Source organism: Lepisosteus oculatus, chromosome 18 (assembly GCF_040954835.1).
Source record: "Lepisosteus oculatus isolate fLepOcu1 chromosome 18, fLepOcu1.hap2, whole genome shotgun sequence".
NCBI lineage: Eukaryota > Metazoa > Chordata > Actinopteri > Semionotiformes > Lepisosteidae > Lepisosteus > Lepisosteus oculatus.
Window position 1 is genome coordinate 19,272,940 of NC_090713.1, and position 23,403 is coordinate 19,296,342.

At 38.1% G+C, this 23,403-nt stretch overlaps 1 protein-coding gene across 1 annotated transcript in view; it reads left to right on the forward strand.

The window, feature by feature from the left end:
• LOC102684379 (NACHT, LRR and PYD domains-containing protein 3-like) overlaps positions 1–23,403 on the forward strand; it is a 154,754-nt gene that overhangs the window by 91,341 nt on the left and 40,010 nt on the right. Inside the window, exon 9 of the mRNA XM_069180191.1 lies at positions 18,080–18,253. Coding sequence (XP_069036292.1) covers positions 18,080–18,253 — 174 coding nt within the window. The remainder of the gene's footprint in view (positions 1–18,079; positions 18,254–23,403) is intronic.

Below are 23,403 nucleotides of genomic sequence, written 5' to 3' on the forward strand. Positions count from 1 at the left end.
TTAAAATCACAAACGCATGTTTAATTAAATGCCTTTATTGATTCACAATCTGACAATGCATTGTAAATCGTTATCTTTGTCTTTTAAGTCCCTTAGGTAACTTTAAGCATAGCTTTCTCACCATTTAAATTTATTTTTCATACCATCGTTAAACACAGCAGGAGCGTAATGTATTTCCTAATGGGATCACACGTGGGAAAATTAGATTGGAATCATTTTTATTTTTTTAATACATGTGAGAAAAGTGTAATCTATACAAAAAAGTTGTATTTATTTAATACCACTTGATAGTTATATTAATAGAGATAAGAATTTAAGTTGTATACTGTTTAGACTTTTAATCATTGTAAACTGTATTACAGCATGTTAAGCATTAAACGTGAAAAAGTTGGTATATTTTATAAAAGCAAGATTGCTCAGTTTTACAAACGTACACAACCTTCCACCTTCATCATTAATATTTTAATTATGCAGAAATACTGAGATGGTTAATTTTAGTAAATATGTTGACAAATATCTGAATTTTTACCAGAAAAATTAGTATCCAGCTGTGAATCAGCTACGTGACCTTGCCCCCGTGAAATTGTGGGAAAGAGGTTTAGTGGGCAGTGTAGTGACCATAGTGTGTTTTAATACACTGTGTAGTATAACAGTATAAAACTTGTTTTTTTATGTTTGTAAACGCTATTCTTGCAAGTACATTTTGTACAGTGTGCTTCTCTGTGTTAGTTGGTGGGCAAACGTTTGAGGTGAAAATTCATCCACAAGGAGTGTACCTTTAAAGCAGAGAAGACCGCACCAAACATTTTCGGCTCTGTATGTCGCTCAAGACATTTCTCTTTGACATTTTCTTTAGTCATTGAGGTGGGAAGATGCCTCCCCCTTCCCTCTGCCTGCCTCACCTGTTCCCATTTTAACCAATTTAGTGGTTTCATTAGTGACAAAGGCTAAACTTTCTTGGAAATAATGTCTTTTATGTAAAGAAACTGACTTGCTTTAACAAAATATATTTACAAATCCTTTTCCCTGGCAATCTACCTAAATGCCCATCGCCTCTTTTTACACTTGTTAAAAAGATCATTTCAATGTTAATGCGACACGGAAGATGTTATTAATAATGTAGCACTTTCGGGCTCACCTGAGTATGCAGCTGAAATGTCACTATTTAAACGAAAAAGAAATTAGATTGCTCATAAATCTAATAACTTATTCTGCATAAACATAACGTAATTGCTCTCTGAAAATGCTCTTTTTCCTGTCCGTTTAAAGTTATACTGCGCAGTGGGGGAGGGTGCGCTATTTTGTCAGCAACCTGCTAATCTGCTTAACACCTGTAGAAAACATGATTTGATTTGCTGATTTCCTTATATTTATTTTAAAAATGCTTTTATTTATTCACAATCTGACAATGCAAGACAGAACAAAAGCATCTGTGAAATCACATTCCTGAATGTCCCCCACTGCACTCAACAATCTTAGGAAGAACACGAAACAGCCTGTTAACAGCTTGTTTTTTTGCCTAATCTGTCTTGTGCTAAAAAATCACGCCCAACTTTTTAATAGCAGCAGACAGATCAGCTAATCAAGGAAGAAAACAATTATCTGCTGTTTGCTGCTGAGGCTGGGAGAGAAAATCTTCTCTATAACTCTTCAGTTTACAGAGAAATTTCACCAGAGTCTCACATTGTCCAAAAATACTCTTCTTGTGTCAAATTTTTTGTTTGGCAGGATTTGAGCTACATTATATGAATACAACTATATCGCTATTATGTTTTTTAGATACGTGATTCCATATTATATTCCTTAGTAATCAAATTCTAAAAAGTACACGTTTTGTTACTGCGATAACAAGCTTAAGTATTCGCAGAAAAGGTTAAAACATTATTACTTTTTCCGAAGTATATACAGTAAACTTACAGATGAAGCCATTCAAAATGCATGGTACAAACCCGTACCGCACGCACACGGCGTACTACGGTATGTGATTGGCTGGCCAAAATGACTGACAGGGGCACGTGTGGTGCATTGGTCGGTATTGAAAAGATTTAATCATTTAATCATTTAATCTCTGTACTGTATATGTTTTAATCTGCTTAGTATTAAATATTTCTATGGAATTTTACAACTAAAGGGCAATTTTAGTAGCTGAGCACAAAAAGAAGAGGAGCATAATGCATCTAATGATCATAAACAATATTAATTTAGGAACATAAACATATTATGTAAACTGTATATGGCGGGTATTCCACTTTCTCCCTAAACATTTTAAGCATCAGAGTCTTACATGTGGTTATTTCAGAAACGTTTTTACGAAGTCCTTCTGACCATATTAAGTTTATATACTTTGTGAAAACTGATAGTGTTTTAACCTTTTCTGCAAATAGGCTCGTTATTGGAGTAAACAAAAGCATACTTTTAGAATAGGGATTAATAGGGAATATAATATGGAATTGCATATCTACAGAAATTAATGAAGATATAATTATATTCATGTACTGTAGCACAAACTGTAGTATAAGACTATCGATATGTGTACAGCTGTTCCAGTGCTTTTTTTTCATGTGATTTCGTTTGTGACATGATGGCTTAAGTGACTGACTTATATGCCTGGGGTTGATTGTTCAAACCCACCTATCACCATGAGTTTTCTTTTAACAAATAAAAATGTCTTTGAAAAACTAAAATAGCAAATATTATGGACACTATATTGACGTTTTTTATATTTCTAAATATCACAACATGTTCGAAGTCAAGACATTAATTAATAACAACGAACAATTTCAAACTGCTACTGATATCATCACTGACAATAAATATTATCGATACTATTGTGTCATTACAAACATGTATGCCATACGGCTTCCGTGTTACCGAAGCTAAAAGTTTAGCCTTTGTCACTAATGTAACCACTAAATAAAGACATTAATATAGAAATCCCTACATTACGAACTGTACATGGCTGGTATTGGAATTTTAAAGAAAAAATACAAAGTAAATACATATAAGAAAGACAAGCAGTTCGAAGTGCTACCAAAATTAGAAAATGAAGCAGATACAGACAATATGACTTCTGAAATGAAAGGTTTTGAGGTTAGATTTAACTGCACTCAGGGTAGGTGGCTGGTATTGGTATTTTAAAGAAAAATACACACTAGTATTCCACTTTCTAACTAAACATTTTAAGCATCAAAGACTTACATGTGGTTATTTCAGATGTGAAATATCTTTATGTGCTCCTTCTGTCCATATCAACCTTAATATTTGAATATTAAATATGTTAAAAAAGTGAATCCTGTTTTTTTATGGTCTTTAGCTCAAATCCTTCTTAACTAAAAATTAAACACAAGAAGAGTAATATTGGACAATTTTGTGAGGCTAAAGAAATCAATAACGATATTAATTCAAAGATCTAAATATATTTAACGCATACGCCTGACATTAGATGCTTTGTCTGCTTGCCTGCACGGTGATGTCACCATCTTTTCCTCTGATAGCTACAGTAGCAGGAACCTTTACTGTGTGGATCCCTTTAGATCTCCCTTCAGATTTAAAAGGTTATTAATAATATCTTCGTGTCGCATTAACATTGGAATGTTCTTCCAAGTGTAGAAAGAGGCGATACGCAACGTGTCTTCTTCATACATTTTCAGTTTACAGACCGTACAAGATCATTTATTATGAATAATGTCTTCCGTATCGCATTAAAATTGAACGCTTTTCACAGGTGTAAATCCACCTATTTTCTAACCGCTTTATCCAGGACAGGTAACAATTTCACAACTCACCCTCCCCCCTGCCAGTCTGACTTTTTTTACATTTCTGCACGAATCGCAGTGGGTGAGAAAGAAAAAAAGTGAAACACAGCGTAAACAAAGATTTCTCTAGTTCCTAGTTTCTCTATGTTCCCTTTAAAATAAACTATTATTCCACAATGCCGTGTACTATATGGCCGGTAGGGAAACTAAAGGGAAATTTTAGTAGGTGAGCATAAAAAGAAGAGGAGCATAAAGTGTTTGATGGTCATAAACGAAATTAATTTAGGAACTGTATCAGAGATATTTTTTTAACTGCACTGCATTGAAGAGAACGAGTATAGCTTGTGGGAAATACATTTATTTGTCCTGCATCAAAGTTTAACTCATTCAGAGCGCCCTATATTACAAACTCCAAGCATTTCATTTTGAGCTGAAGACCCTCACACCTGAAGAAGGCTTCACAGCCGAAACATTGTGTTTTCTCTCTTCTCTTTTCAGCATGGAATAAACCTATTACTTGTTCCTTTTATTTTTATTTTACTTGAATTTTGTAAATTTAACATGAATTCCGTACAGAAATAAAATCATGATATCTACAGTTGTTAAGCAGATTAGAAGGTTTCTGACAAAATAGCGCACAGTCCACCACTGCCCAGTGATATAACTTTAATGTAAACAAGATCTAATATCTGGTGCACTCCAGGTATAAGTTAAAAAAACCTGAATTATGTACTATGCTTATGTCTGTGAAACACCTGATCATCTACAGTACTGTGACCGTGGATTTTATTACCCCAGTGAACTGGATGTGCATTTATTAATTCTAGAAAAAATGCCTTTCTTGATTTGTCTAGTTCCCTTTAAAAGAAACTATTATTCTAAATGCAGAGTACTACAGTACATGGCTGGTATTTATATGTGATATTTGTGATTTAAACAAATTAACACAAGCAGTTTTTAGGGATTTAAGTGTTGGCTGAGTTATTGCAGGATGTAAGACTAGTGATGTAGGAAGGAAAAAGATACTTTTGGGAAAGTTGAGGAATACACTGATAACAAGAACACTTCCTAACGGGGTTAGGCATACTTTTGACAAAATGACAGGAGATGTTATAGACTGCAGAGGAAGATGATGAAGTTAACAGACTGTATGTTTACATACTGTAGATCCTGAAATGAGGATTGTATTTTACATTTTGTGTAGTTGCTAGCATTGAATTGTGTGTTGGATACACATGAAATGAAGGATTGGGCAAACATAGCTGATGCTGATCCACAGAGCCAGCATCTTAAGATGTTTATATTTAGAGGCAATTTGTTTAAATAACTAACTAGGTATGGATACTGATGTGCAAGAGAGGTGGAAAGGCTGTTTCCTTAAGCCAGCACTATAAAATATTTTATCCTAAGTGAGATGCTGCCATCTCATAGTGGGTTTCTAACACTGTGTATAGTTCCATTCACACAGTGCCTTTACTTCCATCCATTTTCTAATCTCTTTATCCAGTACAGAGGATTTGGAGCTGTAGTGGCGAGGCTTATTAATAAGAAAGAATTAAATGTTCTGAGCCTTCCCAAATGAGGCCCCATTTCTCTGTTCATCTCTGTGGTGCAGCCACAGAGAAACTATTCATGCAGGCTGATTTAAGGTTCCTTTGATAAGGACAGCTCCCAAAGGGGGATGCACTTAGCTAAGCCTGGCTATCATGATCAATTGTCATCCATTGGCGCCTATCTGTCTAAGGAGTGCCAGATGGACATCTGGACTGCATTCCTAAGTGTCAGGAGTAAGTGACTCATATCTCACCTTGATCAACCAATCAGGGACTGGTAGGGCCGAGTAACCCACGTGGGACTCTGATGCCCATGGAACTTTTAGCCAATCAACGAGCTGAAGTTCCTCCAGGTAAAAACAGGCAACACAGAGAGCCTGAGAGATTCAGTAAGATTCAGAAGGGATTCAGAGAATTCTGTGGACTATTCTAAAGGGAATTCAAAGGAGAATTCCAGGGCAGGACGGCCCAGGAGCAGAAGGCTCCCAAGGGCAGAACATTCTCGCAGCGCGCCTCCTGACCATCCTGAGATTCAGCCCGGACAACCACGGAACGGCCAGTGTGTCCGAGTGCCAGAACTTTCCTTTGTTCTAAGAGTCTAGAGCGGAGGTTGCCAGAGAGTAACCAGAGGATCCACCCGAGGTTAGCAACAGCAGCAGGCATCATGAACAGGTCGGAACTGTGGACAGCTGAATCACTATTCAGAACTAGCTCTTCATCAGGAACAAACCGGTCCTCTTCCTGACTTGCTGGGACCCACAGTCATCTTTTCTCCTGTGCACAAACTTTGCTAGTTAAAGCCAACACTAACTAGCCGGTCAGTGAGCATCAGCAGCGCACCGTTGCAAGCCGCACAGCACAACCTGGCACCAAGCCAGAGAGCGCGGATTGGACAGCAACAGCCTGCAACTGTTTCTTTGTGCCCGCAGGAGATCTGAATCCCCAGAGATTGGATGAGTATTCAACTTCAATGCATTACAGCTCGAGAATTCAATTGTTATCCCAACCAGTTGATATCAATTTAATTCCTAAGAGTTATGTACTTGTTTTGAGTATCTAATGTAGAAGTTATAACCAAGTTCATTTATGAAACGGTCTTAATGAATGATATACTGAACGTATGTCCTCTTGATATATGTAACTCTTTGTAACTGACTGAATATATACCTTTTGTATTCTGATAACCCTATCGATAAGATCTGTTAGGTTTACATGCATATTCTATGTATTAATAAATCTATCCTCGTGTATTAGTACCTGTGTGTGTGCGTTGTTTGAGTTATGTCGCATGCTTGGACTCTAAAGCCATCAAAAGAATCAACTTTTTGATTTACTGCTACAATTAATAATTGTCTCAGTAAATGCCCAAACCCTACAGAACTGGTGCCTTCAGAGAGCCACTACATTACATTTTGGCTATGGCAACGTTACAGAGCCTATCCCAGTAAGCAATGGACACAAGGCAGAATACAACCTGGACATAGCGCCTGTCCATCACAGGACAGACAGACACCAACACACACACACACCAGGGCCAGTTTTCCCATAAGCCAACCTACCAGTATGTTTTGGAGTGTGAGAGGAAATCATATCACACATATGGAGAAAAAACATGGAACCCAGAAAGAACACAGGATGCCACACACACAGGATGGCAGAAATTGGACCTAGGGCCCCAGTGCAGCAAGAGCAATGCTAACCACTTCGCCACTATTAGAAAAGGATGGATATCTTAGTTATATTTCTAGTTAAGAGGTTTGCATGCATAATTTAATTTTGAAAGCCACTGAGACATCTGGTTCTACTGTTGTATTTATGAAAAAAAAGCATACAAAAAACATACTAACAACTTTGCCATCCTATTCCTTAGTTAATACATTTTATTTTTATAAACAGTTAACATTGTTAGCAAAATATTTTGAATTATATTTTACCCTATTTTTCTTTAATTTTGTATTAACTTTATTTTCCGATAGATTTAATGCATATTTGAACAATAAAAATATGGTATTACAAGATGCGGGGAAAAGTGCAACAATTTATTACAGTGCTAAATGTAATATTATTGATTACTAATAGTTTATGCCAACACCTAACTTTCTAAATTAGATGTATTCAAAACAATGAACTAAATGTAACATAGCATTAAGAAATACAATCGAGAATAGTTTTGTGGTGTATGTATCGATGAAACTTTTCTAAAATGTAGAACAAAATAAAAGACAATTAAAATCTGTAATCTTTCCACGTGTTATTTCATTAGAAAGTACAACAAGTTCCTGCTTTTTCTAATGATGGTATCAAAAAGTAGTCTAAGTGGTGAGAAACCTGTGCTTAATGATAATTAAGGGACTTAGAAGTCAAAGAAAATGATTTACATTTACGTTGTTTAATTTTAAGCACTAAGTTATGAATGCAGACGCAGAACAGCCATTGTGCAATAAAGAGCTCAGCGCTTCCTCCCTCTCTCGGTGTTGGCCCCCCTCTGACGGAGCGAAGTGGACGGTACGCTATTTTCAGAGCCTCTGATTGGGAGAAAAAGACCTGCTGATCTGTTCTACATACCAGGAAGACAACAGAATATGATTTTTTTCTATTCAAAACGTGTGTTGTCTTTATGAAATTTGTGTATTTTAAACATTTAAGAAGTAAAAACCTTACAGCATACACAGAGATTCTAAGATGATCACAAGGAAGAAAAATCAGTCGTTTTTTGCACATAAAAAGTGGTTATTAACTATCAAAACCTGTTTTTATAGGTTTTAAAGTCGTGAAATGTCTAAGTTAAGCAGGAACACATCATTATATCTCAGTTTTTATTTTTTTAATTAAAAAAATCATTTTCCCAGCTTATTTGTATGCCTTTTATTTGACCACGCACGACTTTTCTTATGTCCATATCTTCGTAAGGGAAACACAGAATGCCTTCAAACCAAATGCGTTTTAAAGATCACGACGTGAAAATTTTCACAACCTCTACATAAACGTATCAGTGAGCTAATTATTTTTTCTGACAATCTGGGAAACAGGGTTTTGATTGATGCGCAATTACGCACCATCTTTATCAGACTGTGAATCAATAAAAGTAATTAAACGTGATTTTAATCAAAACGGGGGTAATGGGGTAAGACCATTAGACATGCAATACACTTCCTCATGATCATCTTAGAATCTTTGCATAAGCTTTAAGTTTTGTTTTACTTTTTAATTATACATTTTAAACACTTTAATTTTGTAAACGCAACACACATTCCGTACAGAACGAATTAGCAGGTGATTGAGATAACAATGCATCACCCACTGAGTGAAATGTTCTTTTTTACAAGTGTATAAAGAGGTGATACAGTGTGTGTCTCCTCTATAACCCTTCAGTTTACAGAGAAATTCCGCCAGATCCTCACAACATTGTCCAATTCTACTCTTCTTGTGTCTAATTTTTAGTTTAGCAGGATTTGTGCAATAAGCACATTGTTTAATGGGGAAAACATCACCCACATCTGTTATCACTGTACAACACTACTTCAGGTGGCGTAGCCAAGTTAGCCTGCGTAGTCTGCAAAGGAACAAGTAATAGGTTTATTCTATGCTGAAGAGAGAAAACGTAACATTATGGCTGTGAAGCCTTCTTCAGGTGTGAGCTCAAAATGAAACCCTTGGTGTTTGTAATGTATGGTGCTCTAAACGAGTTAAACTTTGATGAGGGCTTGCCAGCGCGGTGATGTCACCGCCTTTCATATGAATAGGAGGGACCTGGTCCGTCAGGGTTGAAGGTGAATCTCACTGTAGCTCAACTGGCTGCTTCCCTGTTGATTGATGCTGGAGGCCTGGGTTCAATTCCCCAGCTGGTAGAGTGTGAGCCTGAAAGCACTACATTATTAATATAATCTTCTGTGTTGCATTAACTAACTCTTCAGTTTATTCCGCCAGACAGTACATTAATATAATTATATTATATTAAATTCTTTAGATACGTGATTCCATAATATATTCCCCGTTTATCAAATTCTAAAATTATGCTTTTGTTTACGCTGATAATGAGGGAATTCACAAAAAAGGTTGAAACGCTATCACTTTTCGCAAAGTATATAAATTTAATATGGTCAGAAGGAGGACATAAAAATATTTCCAAAATAACTACATTAAAGACTTTCATGCTTAAAATGTTTAGGGAGAAAGTGGAATACTGGTGTGTATTTTTCTTTAAAATACCAAGACCAGCCATATACAGTTTACATAATATGTTTATGTTCCTAAATTAATATCGTTTATGAGCATCTGAAAGGCATGGTGAATCTGAGATCAAAACTTACTTTGTATGATTGGAAATGAATATGTGATCGGATCAAATGAATGCTTTGGTGTTACTTTTTGTCAATAAAAAAATAGTATTTTCTTTTACAAAGATGGTTACAAAGAATGTGGACCAGGGTAATACTTCGAGCTTACAGCCTGTCCAATGTCATTCATTATTAATACTATTAGTAATGTCTTCCGTAAAGACTTTGATGCATAAAATATTTATGCATAATTAAAATATTTATGATGAAGGTGGAAGGTTGTATTCTCTTTTCCAACTGAGCAATCTTGCTTTTATAAAATATACTGACTTTTAAATGTTTAATGATTAACATGCTGTAATACACAGTTTAAAATTAAGAAGTCTAAAGAGTATACAACTTAAATTTTTAATTGGAAAATGACCGTCTTTCAGCAGTGACCAGGATTTGTAACCGGGAATTTTCTGGTGACAGCTCAAATGCTGTACATGAGAGGTTAAACTTTATTAGCTCCACCTGGCGGTTTAACAAGATGATTCCGGATACTATTATAATAACTGCGGTATGACGCATTATGATGCACCACACCGTTTTACCGTAGCGTACTTCGTGCATTTTGAATGGCTGTATCTGTACACAGTTTACATAATATGTTTATGTTCCTAAATTAATATTGTTTATGATCATCAGATGCATTATGCTCCTCTTCTTTTTATGCTCAGCTACTAAAATTTCTGTTTAGTTGTAAAATTCCATATAAATATTCAATACTAAGCAGATTTAAACGTGCACAGTAAAGAGATTAAATGATTAAATAATTTCACTAACAACTAATAACGAGTGCCCCTGTCGGTCATTTTAGCCAGCCAATCACGTATCGCGGAACACTGCGGTGAACTGTGGGTAATTGCGTTTGCGGTATGGGGTTGTACTGTGCATTTTGAATGGCTGCATCTGTATATGCTGTTGTTGATTTATAATTCTATGGGTAATATTCTCCATGACATTTCATTCATAGAGTCCTTCTTTATTTGAACACAAGGTCTATCCAGCTTTAACCAGTTTCTAGTGATTTATTTCATGGCTGCATTTCTGACAGTGCTAAACACTTATCTTTCTACCACTGAACACAGTTCATCTGGTGTTTGTCACAGGAGGAAAATGACTCCTAATGAGGATTTTTTAATATTTTTTATACCAAAAATGTTTACAATATGACAGGTATTTTCAGCCATTCCAACAGTTTGTGATCCAAATTTATCATATTTGGCTTGTAATTGATGTGTCTTCCAATATTGAAAATGAACTTTTTACTCATATACTCTCCATGAGTGTGAGTTGGTGGAATTTAATGGTTTTAGATTCTTCAATTACTGTGGGAGGCCCAACCCCAACATCTCATTTGTATCTTACTCTTAACTCCTGTATTCCTCTTGTGTTTTCTTCTATTTTATATACATCTGAAAAGATTTGTCTGTAGAAGCAAGTTAGGTATGCAAAATATATCAATATGTTAATGTCTTATTTTAGTCTCATTTATATTTTCCCAGCTTTGAATTCCCCCAGTGTTTTCTCTTCTCTCTCTGTGCTTTGACCTTGCCTGTTTGACTACATCTTGGACTGATCCCTGAGCTTTGAACCCTGCATGTTAAATGACTCTCCTTCCGACTGTCCCTGGTGCTTTAGTCAGTTCCTCTCAGCTCAACCCCTGCCTTTTTGATCGGGTCTCTAGTTTCACTTTTGCCTCCCCTGCTTGCTTCCAGCAGAGCCTGTGCCTGGATTCAGGCTCCAGGTTACTGCTTCCATCAGCTCAGTGCAGGAGATATCACACTGGGGCCCTGGGTTTAATTCCAGACCTGGGGTGCTATCTGTGTGGAGTTTGTATTTTCTCCACATGTTTGTCAGGTGTTCCAGTTTTCTCCCACAGTCCACAAACATGCTAGTAGGTTAATTGACTTCTGGGAAAACTGGCACTGGTGTGAGTGTGTGCCCTTTAATAGACTGGCATCCTGTACAGTGTTCAATCCTGCCTTGTGTCCAGTGCTTCCTGGGTGTTAGGTCGCAGTGTGTGGTCCATGTGCAATGTTCCACACTTCCTGGCTTTAATAGTTCTCCTTCCCCCATTGGTCCATGATTACACCATTGTTTCTGTATTGCATCATCTTCAATCAACTCTTGGCCAATCAGAACGCAGCTTATTCTGTATATAATTTGGAGGTTTTCTGAATGTAGGGGCCTTTCGCTTGACTTTGGTTCTGCTAGGCTCAGCTTCATTTCGCTTTTGTTTTGCTTCGGCTTCGCTTCTCCGTTTTCGTTCATTTCGCTTTGTGTGTGTGTGTTATCGGATAGCTTCGGCTTTTGTTGGTTTGTGTTTGTCTCCTTGTACTTTTGTTTGTTTGTGCTATCCTTTATTTTGGCATTACCTTGCCCAAACTTATTATATGTTATATGCTCAACCTCTGTGCTCTTTTGTACCCTATTCCTTCTGTCTACTCTCATTTTACCATATTGGCAGTTGTAGTTCACTTGTGTATTTGTGTGGACTTGTGTATAGGGTTAGTTTAGGTTGTCTGGTACATTCTGCACACATAGTTGGTCTCTGTATTAGTAACACTAGTTTAGGATGGGTGAGTGCCTTTTGTCTAGTATGGGCTTTGGGTAGTTAGTGAAGGTAAGCTAGGGTGTTAGAAGACGACGAAGACCGAGTCTTTCGGGTTTTGTTTTGGTAGATAGGTCAGCTTTCCCTCACTTTATTAGCCAGCTCCATTTTGTTTGTTATTTTATTTTCTTTGGAACCGCTCTAGTTCCCTTTCCCTGTGTGTTATTGTGTCCTATTACGAACCAGTCACTTTATTCACTTCAAAATAAATCGCTTTTGCACCGAAATTTGTTTTCATGCTTCCTAAGTCCCTCACCATTAACCCACCTGCATCCAAAACCATCCTAAATGTTACACCCCTTTACCCCAAGACACTTCATAACACTGGCACAGGCTCTGGGTAACTGTGACCCTGAACTGGATAATTGTTTATTAAAAGTGATGTTGATGGTGTTCAAATGCTGCACTACCACTTTGTCAATTAGCTGACAGTATAAACATATCCCTGTAATGACAGATAAAGTCAAATTTCAGGACAAACTTCAGTCTAGATTTATTTGGGAGGGAAGAAAACCTCAGGTAAATCCTACAGCACTCAAACTCTCCCAAATCTACAGTCTTACTTCTGTGCAGCTCAGCTTAAAGCTTCAACTACAGTGCCTTGCGAAAGTATTCGGCCCCCTTGAACTTTTCAACCTTTTGCCACATTTCAGGCTTCAAACATAAAGATATAATTTTTTTATTTTATGTGAAGAATCACCAACAAGTGGGACACAATTGTGAAGTGGAACGAAATCTATTGGATTTTTGAAACTTTTTTAACTAATAAAAAAATGAAAAGTGGGGCGTGCAAAATTATTCGGCCCCCTTGCGTTAATACTTTGTAGAGCCACCTTTTGCTGCGATTACAGCTGCAAGTCGCTTGGGGTATGTCTCTATCAGTTTTGCACATCGAGAGTCTGAAATTCTTGCCCATTCTTCCTTGCAAAACAGCTCGAGCTCAGTGAGGTTGGATGGAGAGCGTTTGTGAACAGCAGTTTTCAGCTCTTTCCACAGATTCTCGATTGGATTCAGGTCTGGACTTTGACTTGGCCATTCAAACACCTGGATACGTTTATTTGTGAACCATTCCTTTGTAGATTTTGCTGTATGTTTGGGATCATTGTCTTGTTGGAAGATAAATCTCCGTCCCAGTTTCAGGTCTTTTGCAGACTCCAACAGGTTTTCATCCAGAATGGTCCTGTATTTGGCTGCATCCATCTTCCCCTCAATTTTAACCATCTTCCCTGTCCCTGCTGAAGAAAAGCAGGCCCAAACCATGATGCTGCCACCACCATGTTTGACAGTGGGGATGGTGTGTTGAGGGTGATGAGCTGTGTTGCTTTTACGCCAAACATATCGTTTTGCATTGTGGCCAAAAAGTTCGATTTTGGTTTCATCTGACCAGAGCACCTTCTTCCACATGTTTGGGGTGTCTCCCAGGTGGCTTGTGGCAAACTTTAGACGAGACTTTTTATGGATATCTTTGAGAAATGGCTTTCTTCTTGCCACTCTTCCATAAAGGCCAGATTTGTGCAGTGTAAGACTGATTGTTGTCCTATGGACAGACTCTCCCACCTCAGCTGTAGTTCTCTGCAGTTCATCCAGAGTGATCATGGGCCTCTTGGCTGCATCTCTGATCAGTCTTCTCCTTGTCTGAGCTGAAAGTTTAGAGGGACGGCCAGGTCTTGGTAGATTTGCAGTGGTCTGATACTCCTTCCATTTCAAGATGATCGCTTGCACAGTGCTCCTTGGGATGTTTGAAGCTTGGGAAATCTTTTTGTATCCAAATCCGGCTTTAAACTTCTCCACAACAGTATTACGGACCTGCCTGGTGTGTTCCTTGGTCTTCATGATGCTCTCTGCGCTTTCAACAGAACCTTGAGACTATCACAGAGCAGGTGCATTTATACAGAGACTTGATTACACACAGGTGGATTCTATTTATCACCATCAGTCATTTAGGACAACATTGGATCATTCAGAGATCCTCGCTGAACTTCTGGAGTGAGTTTGCTGCACTGAAAGTAAAGGGGCCGAATAATTTTGCACGCCCCACTTTTCATTTTTTTATTAGTTAAAAAAGTTTCAAAAATCCAATAGATTTCGTTCCACTTCACAATTGTGTCCCACTTGTTGGTGATTCTTCACATAAAATAAAAAAATTATATCTTTATGTTTGAAGCCTGAAATATGGCAAAAGGTTGAAAAGTTCAAGGGGGCCGAATACTTTCGCAAGGCACTGTACCTGAGTGACAGCTCCCCAGCAAAATGGTGAAGAGGTAGTCATCTCACTTAAAACATGATTATGTTTTACATCTAATATAAATAAATTCTGCAATTTAAATACATAAATCACTTAGAATATAGTTTGTATTATAAAAATAAACTATAGAAAGGTAGTCATTTTGAGGGTTTGAGAGAAATAGCATGGGACCCTGACTTTAAAACGTATAAAATAGACGTTTTAGCAATGGTCATTGAGGGGCATTAGGAAGGTATGGAACAAGACAGAAATCCTGGAAGTACATTCATTTTTGCTGTGTTCATCCTTCTCAAGAATGAGTGAGGCATCGATTTCCATCCATTGAAGTCTTGCTTCACATCAGATGCATGTGAGTTTCTGATAATGTAGGATCTGATGTGATGTCCCTGATGTGCCTTCTTTTTTTCCTGGCCTGCTGGAACCTGTAGTAGTCTCTTAGTTTAGAATAATGGTCTCTGGCCACACCTGAAGGGAAAGCTCTGAACAAGCTGTGCATTGATGTCTGTCGTCATCTGTTTCCCTGGAAACCTATGTTTAGGCCTGGAAATCTATAAAGCAGCTTTGTGACAATGTCCATTGTAAAAAGCGCTATGCAAATAAAACTGAATTGAATTGAATTGTGTAGGGAAACAGCCTGCCTGGGAAAGCCAGTACAGATTTATCTTTGTGATACTGCAGGGAAGAATTAATGTGCTATTGCTGGTCACCACTAGAGGGCCCAAAATACCAGCAATTACAGCCCTCTAACTTTCATCCCTGACAGCTCCATGAAAATAATTTTAACTTCTGAACCTCTGATGTCCCTAATTGAGAGACCTGTATTAAATGCTCATTTGACTGACTAAATGGTGCCTCATAGAGCCTCGCTGAAAGCTCCATACCCTGAGGGGCACAATTTTTTCCTCTAACTAGAGAAAAAATGTTCTTTTTTTTCTCAGCCGATTTTTTTTAAATGATTACCTCACCCACTTATTGATTTTACACCAGCATTTTGTCTTCTTCCGAGATATCAGATAGTAAACTATTGGACTGCGCACTCGCCAAAACCCTGCAAATTCTCACCTCATTAAAAGGCTGACAACCCACAGTGGGGAGTCTTGTGCGCTACCATTGTTGTCAAGTAGTTTGTGTCTGTTTTGGATCCAGCAGAGTCTGTCTGTTCCTTCTGCAGCCCTGTATGAATTTATGTAGTTTTAATGTGTGTTTTTGTTGTTTTAGTACAGTATGTTAATATAATGTTATTGTTCAGGTGAAATGCAAATTATATTGTAGTTCAACCTTGTTAAACATGTCCTGTGCTCATTGAACTGGAGGGGGTCTGAGACTATGTGTCCCAAGAGTAAAAACCTGGAGAGCGAGTATCATGACAGCACTATGGAAAGATCCGGAGTATATTGATCAACTAGTGAGCTCGGAGTGGGGTGAGTTTAAATTCAATAGACAGGAGGAAAAGGGGAGAGATTATTAGAAAAAGAGAGAAAAAGAAGGGACTAGATTAGGATTGAAAAAATGTCTGGGTAGATTGAACATAGTGCAAGGCACCCACATTCATTCTCAAAACACTCGGGCATTGCGGATTGCAGTGAAGAGGCAGCGGGTTTCTCTCATCAGAGGCTGCGAGTGAACCTGATGATTTACAGCTGAGAACAGTGGACACAGGATACAGATTATTCTCACTAGACCTTTTGATTTATTGTACTCAGGCCTCAATCTATTGTACTGCCTTATGGTGGACAAAACTCTTTTTTTCTGAATTTTCCTTTACCATTCTGTATTAACAAACCATTTCTTCAAAAAAATTGAAAAACATTTTAGTGAAATCATTACATTTGGGGAATTCATCATCTCTCCTCTCAACAAGCTCACCAATGATTTTGTTTTGGTTTAAGAGACTTAGTGCATTCCTTTTTATAGTATTTTTTTTGTTTGTTGTTGCTCTAACAGTTAGTTTTATAAGTTGCAACTTTCAATAAGCACACTTTTACTGTAATTTAAAGAATAGTTTACAACAACTTTGCAAAGGGCAGTACAGTCTCCTTGCTTACAACAAGAATAACAAGAATACAGTAGGTGGATAACTAACATATTTGGTTCCCGGGTCAAATGACCTTGGATCTTCAGGTCAGGATAACCTACAGCTACTACAAAATATGATGTTGAGTTTGAGAAATTTCATGGTATAACATAGTCTATATGTGTTTTTGAAGTTTAAATTACAAAAAAGGTAATTATTTAGAGGTTATTTGTTCATTGTAATATCTTGCACAGTAAAAGGTAAAACTTTGCACACAAACGTTGTGAAGTCATCTTGTGATCACTGGTAGAATTACAGTTGAAATTTCTGAAAAGTCTAATATAGTCACAAATTGATGGCTGTTTCTGGTGGAGGCACCGCCAAATTAGAAGTTTCATTTTTTGCGCAATTCACTGAAGTGGGCCACAACATCGGCTACATCAAGAACCTAGGTCATCCCATGTATAATGTTCTGTATACATTTAATGTTATACCTCTGGTTATGGTTATACTTTTGTGCTGAGAAACAGGCACACTTTCACTGCTATAACACCTGCTCCTGTCTGACTCCCATGTTGAGTCTCTTCTCTAACCTTAGTCTGGCCTTCAGCAGCCCTGCTGTTGTGTTGAGGGTGAGTTATGTCAATAAGAAGAGAATTGTACCCAGTGCACTTTCTGCTGGGCCAGGTCCAACTCCTCTTCTACAGAAGCAGGATAAACACAGTCTCAGGTGGAGGATCTGTAGAGGAGGAGAGTGTTTGAGGGGTTGGTGAAGAGCAGGATCTCTCTTGAATTCCTCAGTAAAACTGAAGAGATTCTTGTTTGAAGGTGTCAATGTGTTTTGACTATGTTACATGTGAGAGTCTGTGTAGAGAGTCTTTCATGTGTAAAAAGTGTGCCGTGTTGTATATATGTAGGAGGGGTGGGGTTTGTTTAGTTTCATGATCATTTTCTATTTCTTTTCTTTTTTGGGGGGTTTAGTACAATATATATGGGTAGTGTGTATGCTAGTTATTTTTAATATTATTATTCTGTATTATTTTTATTATTTTATATGTTATAAAAACCCTGTTTGTTATTTTTCTTCAAATGGTTTATTTTCTTTAAATGGGAAAGTTGTTTTTCTCAAAATATCTACAAACATCAAAATCTTCACTCCACTTACTCCAGTATTGGTCATATACATTTGGGATTAATAAACCATTTGAAGAAAAACAACAACACTGTAACAAACTAAAATAACTATACGAAGATGACATCATAATAAAATATAATAATACATGTGAAGCAATTTTAATTATGGTTAAAAGTCAAAGTCTCTCTATTTCTGTTTCCCATTTCCAGTCACTACAGCTCCGTGTGTCTGCCTGTTTCCCACTATCTTTCTTCTTCCTCCCGGAACCCAAATTTTGAAGCAGCAGTTATCTTAATCATCCTCATCCATGGACACTCTGTGATGATAATGACATGATGTTGTATATTACTGCTGAGCTGGGTGCTGTAGTGAAGACTTGGAAAGAAAGATGTGGATGAGCTGTGCAGATGTTCAGCTGTGCTCCTGTCTTGTTGTCTGCAGGATGGAGAGATGTAAACTAACAGAGAGATGTTGTGAAGATCTGGCCTCTGCTCTTCAGTCTCAACACTCCAGTCTGAGAGAGCTGGATCTGAGTGAGAATAACCTGGGGGATTCAGGAGTGAAACTGCTGTCTGCAGCTCTGAGGAATCCCAACTGTAAATTAACAACACTGGAGTAAGTGAACACTGGTGATTTCTTTGTTTTTTATTGTTTTATGTAGATATTCTGAAACACACAACATTCACCTTTTCACATGCATCAAAAAGTAACATCTAGGAAGTACAAAACAAGAAAGAAAGAGGTCATCTAGAAAGACAAAAAACTGCTACGCAACTTTATACAAGTTCTTGTCTCTGGCTTCTTTGTTAATATCTTATTACTGAGAGACTTGACATGCAAACTTTCCCACTTTGCCCATCTTTTCACACATATGTTTATTTTGTTGTTGATTTAGAATTCTGTGGGTAACATTGTCTATGAGATTTCATTCATAGAGTCCTTCTTCATTTGAACACAAGGTCTGTTCAGCTTTAACCAGTTTCTAGTGATTTATTTCATGGCTGCCATCTTGACGGTTCTAAACAAGTATCTTTCTGCCTCTGAAGGCTGTTCATCTGGTGTTTGTCCCTGTTTGTCTTCAAGATTCTTTTGCCAGTTTATTTTCATACCAAAAATGTTTATGATATGCCTGGTGTTCCATTCTTCCAACAGTTTGTGCTCCTAAATTTATCATATTTGGATTGCAATTTGTTTTTCTTCTAATACTGAATATTATTTTTTTACTTGTACTCTCTCCATTAATGTGAATTGCTGGATTTATACAGGTTTGAATGGTTTTAAATTCTTCAATTGCTATGGAAGGTGCCAACGTCCTTTTTCTCATTTGAATGGTACTCTTAACTCTTGCATTCATTCTGTGATTTCGTTCTGTGATCAATGTGTTCATCTCTTTAGATTCTCAATTACTTCTTCTCAGCTTTGAATTTTAACCCTGCATTTTAAACGACTCTCTTTCAGACTCTCCCTGGTGCTTTAATCAGTTCCTCTCAACTCAACCCCTGCCTTTTTGATCGGGTCTCTAGTTTCACTTTTGCCTCCCCTGCTTGCTTCCAGCAGAGCCTGTGCCTGGATTCAGTCTCCAGGTTACTGCTTCCATCAGCTCATTGCAGCAGATATCACACTGGGGCCCTTGGTTCAATTCCAGACCTGGGGTGCTATCTGTATGGAGTTTGTATGTTCTCCCCATGTTTGTGTAGTGTTCCAGTTTTCTCCCACAGTCCACAAACATGCTGGTAGGTTAATAGACTTCTGGGAAAGCTGGCACTGGTATGAGTGTGTGCTCTTTGATAGACTGGCATCCTGTCCAGGGTTCAATCCTGCCTTGTGTCCAGTGCTTCTTGGGACAGGCTCTGGGTAACTGTGACCTTGAATTGGGTAACTGATTAATAAAAGTGATATTGATGGTGTTCAATATTGATGGACCATGTGGGTCCTAATCCCCCAGTATAGTGATGGGGACACTATACTGTAAACAGGCACCGTCCTTCGGATGAGATGTAAAACGGAGGTCCTGACTCTCTGTGGTCATTAAAAATCCCTGGGCGTTTCTCGAAAAGAGTAGGGATGTAACCCTGGTTTCCTGGCCAAATTTCCCATTGGCCTTTACCAATCATGGCCTCCTAATAACCCCCATCTATGAATAGGCTTCATTGCACTGCTCTCCTCCCCACTGATAGCTGATGTGTGGTGAGTGTTCTGGTGCACTATGGCTGCTGTTGCATCATCCAGGTGGGGCTGCACATTGGTGGTGGTGGAGAGGAGTCCCCATTAACTGTAAAGTGCTTTGAGTGGAGTGTCCAGAACTTCAACTACCTGAGTAACAGCTCCCCAGCAAAATGGTGAAGAGGTATTCATCTCACTTGAAACCTTGTTTTATACTTAATTTAACTCGAAGCATTGTGAAAATAAATAATTTAAGCAATTTTAATACAGTAATCACATAGAAGAAAAAGAGTATTATGAAAAAAATATACTGTAGAAAGGAATAGTCTTTTTGAGAGATTGAGAGAATTAGCATTGGTCCCTGACTTTAAACCACATGAAAGAGATGTTTTAGCAGTGGTCATTGAGAGGCATAAGGAAGGTCTGGAACAAGACAGAAATCCTGGAAGTACATTCAATCTTGTTGTCTCAGTCCTTCCCGAGAGCCAGAGAGGCATCAATTTCCATCTATTAAAGTCTTCCTTCAGCTGATTTTCTACCACCTTTTAGTTAAATTTTAATGTTTTCTAGGTTTCTGGGTACTGCAATTTAATCTGCAATAACATTTACTCTTATCCCAGTCCTATCGTAAATTGAATGTATTTTTTATCTCCACAGATATAGATTCCCCAATAACATTGCTTCAGAGTTTTCTTTGTTTAATCCCTATTCTGAAAAGTTGCTGTAGTCTGTGACTACATCTATGAGAACAGGAAAAGATGTTGAATTTCTGCTGTATATAATAACATCATCTTTATAAAGAGCCTGCGTGTGTGTTCTCCTGCTATATCAGGACTTATCCAAACTTTTTTTCTAAATTTGTTAGAAAATTGCTAACCCTCCTGCAGACTTCTCACTTTGAAGCATATGAGACCTGTGATTGTTTTCCCCTTCACATGAAGTTAGATTAAATTCACTTATACAGATTAATTAATTCATTTTAATAAATTAATTGCTTACACTTATATAGCACTTTTCTGGACACTCCACTCAAAGCACTTTACAGGTAATGGGGATCCCCTCCACCTCCACCAATGTGCAGCATCCACCTGGATGATGCAACAACAGCCATAGTGCGCCAGAACACTAATTTGCCACAACATAATTATACAGATATGGGATATTCTTAGTCTTTCAAAATAAAAAAATAAATTGAAACAAAATTATGGAAATTTTCATTATTATTATCAGTGAGCTACTGGCAGTGCCACTGTTGACACTGTGTATTAGCTATCTCCTGTAGATCGGGCTGCCAGACTCCTAACACACTGATAACATCACAGTTTATTTGATCTCAATCAGACTGACAGGTATACAGAAGGACACCTCAGCCTTTGAAAAGCTAAGGAAAAGACTTAGCTTTTTGAGATTTCTCAAATGGAAATGTAATATGGAAGTCTAAACACATTTCTATACATCACAGATGATAATACTTGTATAATACTTAAAATTGTATTTCTATGTAGACCGTGAGAGAGAGCCTGGAGAGCTGATCAGTCACTCTTGTAAATCTCCTCCAAAACTTCAAGAATCTTTTCTTTCTTCTGTTCTTTTTGATCCTTCCGTGCCACTGTCTTTGTTCTTCCAAGCAATGGAAGTGATAAAGTGTCATGAAATATTTCTTCTTTCTCAATGGAGTGATGCTCACAGTATCTCCATTGAAGTGAGACAATAGATAGTCACAGGATTAGACTACGGACAAGTATGTACAATATAATCTTTATCAGTTTTCAACCTCTGCAAAATCTTAATGGTCAGATTTCACTGAGTTACAGCGAGTTTCACCAGCAACACACAGCCAATCTGTCACAGTTTTTGCCAATCCAGGAAAAACTGGAGACACAGCAAAGAGGACAGATGTCTCAGTCATGGGATGAGCTTTTGGAAAATTCATTACCGTTTCACAGTAAGGATGCAGGGTTTTGACATTTGGACAAGTAATTTCTTTTGTTACAATATTTCCACTATAATAAGGAATGAAGTATCTGTTCATTATTTTGGCATCATGTATACTGCACCATCAGGAAAATGATCTTATATGTAAGGATCATGTTGTCTGATTAGGATGTAAAACACACTCTTGAAGTAGAGATTGACTTGTTTCTTATGATATAGGGTTTGTTGCGCTATGTTTTAATTTGGTTGCTAAAAGTGACCAGTAGCATTGTCGTTTCCCATTCCCGTGGACAGGACTGACTCATTAATATGTTCTTTTTCTAAATACTCCTCTCACTACTGTGAAAACATACAGTATTCAGCTTCTGGAATTAGAGGATATGAGAGATCACTTGCATGTGTAATACTTTGTATACCAATTGCAGAATATGTTGTTTATGGTGATGTAAAATTTAACTTTCCAACACTGTCCTGTGGACATCCTTGATGCAGAATAATTACACTTTTGACTATATATCCTAGCATTGTGTTTACATTGTTTATTACTTTCCCACAGTGTGTAGAAGATGTAAAAGATGGATGTTAATAAAAACATCTGGTGTTTTTCACAAATAAACGGGGTGTGTCTGACAGGGAGTCGGAGTTGTCAATAGAGAGTTGTCAACAGACGTGTTGCCTCAGTAACCACAGCTGATAGGAAAGAACAGGTCTGTGACAGGGAAGAAAGACTAACGGCTGCAGCTACAAACCGATAAGGAGAAGAGATGCGAGAACAACAGTCTGGGAGGAAACTGTGAATAGAACAGTGAAAGAACCCCAATGAGGGGAGAGAAAGGAAAGCTTTAGTCTCGAAGGAGAATAAGGAAATCACAGAAGGGACCAGGAAGAGTGAAAATCCTGGAGGGGATTGTGGTGGAGAGCCTACAGAGTTGGAAGATTGAATTACTTAAAGGGACAGCTGCCTGTTTTTGTGTTAGTTATCAGGGCTGTCCAGGAGCCCACTGTATGAGTGTTTAGTGAGTTTGGAGTCAGTGTGTATGTGCCAGCATCTGAGGTGCCACAGAGGGACCCTCTCCAAGATGATAAGGGGTATCAGGTGAGAGAGTTAGGTCTGTCTGGCTGCAAAGCTGTGGTCAAAAGACAGTGGCTGCTGGGCACAGGTTTGAGGTGTACCATCAGCTGTGAATACACAATCTGGGGCATGAGAGTTAGGCACCAAGGAGGTTGTGTATGTTTTTATGACAGAAAGTGTGTTGAGTCTCAGCAGTGGGATGTGATGAAGAGAGACTCAGGATAGTTAGTGTGAGAGGTCTGAGTGTGGGAGTGAGTCTCTGGAGACAGGTGTGTGTGTGTGAGACCCAGCCCAGTGGCGTCAAGTGAGGACGTGAGGTGAGAGGCTGGAGGCAGACTTGGAATTCCGATCGCTGGCTGGTCATGAGGGGACCAGTGAGTGTCATGTGGGAGCAGGAGGCTCCAGATCAGGAGAACAGCAGGAGGCTGCTTGTGGTGATTAGGAGCAGAGGGTGTCATCTCCCTGAAAGGGACCAGCCAGACGGTGTGTGAGAGGTGAAGCTTGTTGAGTCCAGCAATCTGCGACAGAAGGACTTGGCTTGGTGAGGGACCTACATTATGATCTCGGAGGAGATCAGATGGAGAAGACAGTGGAG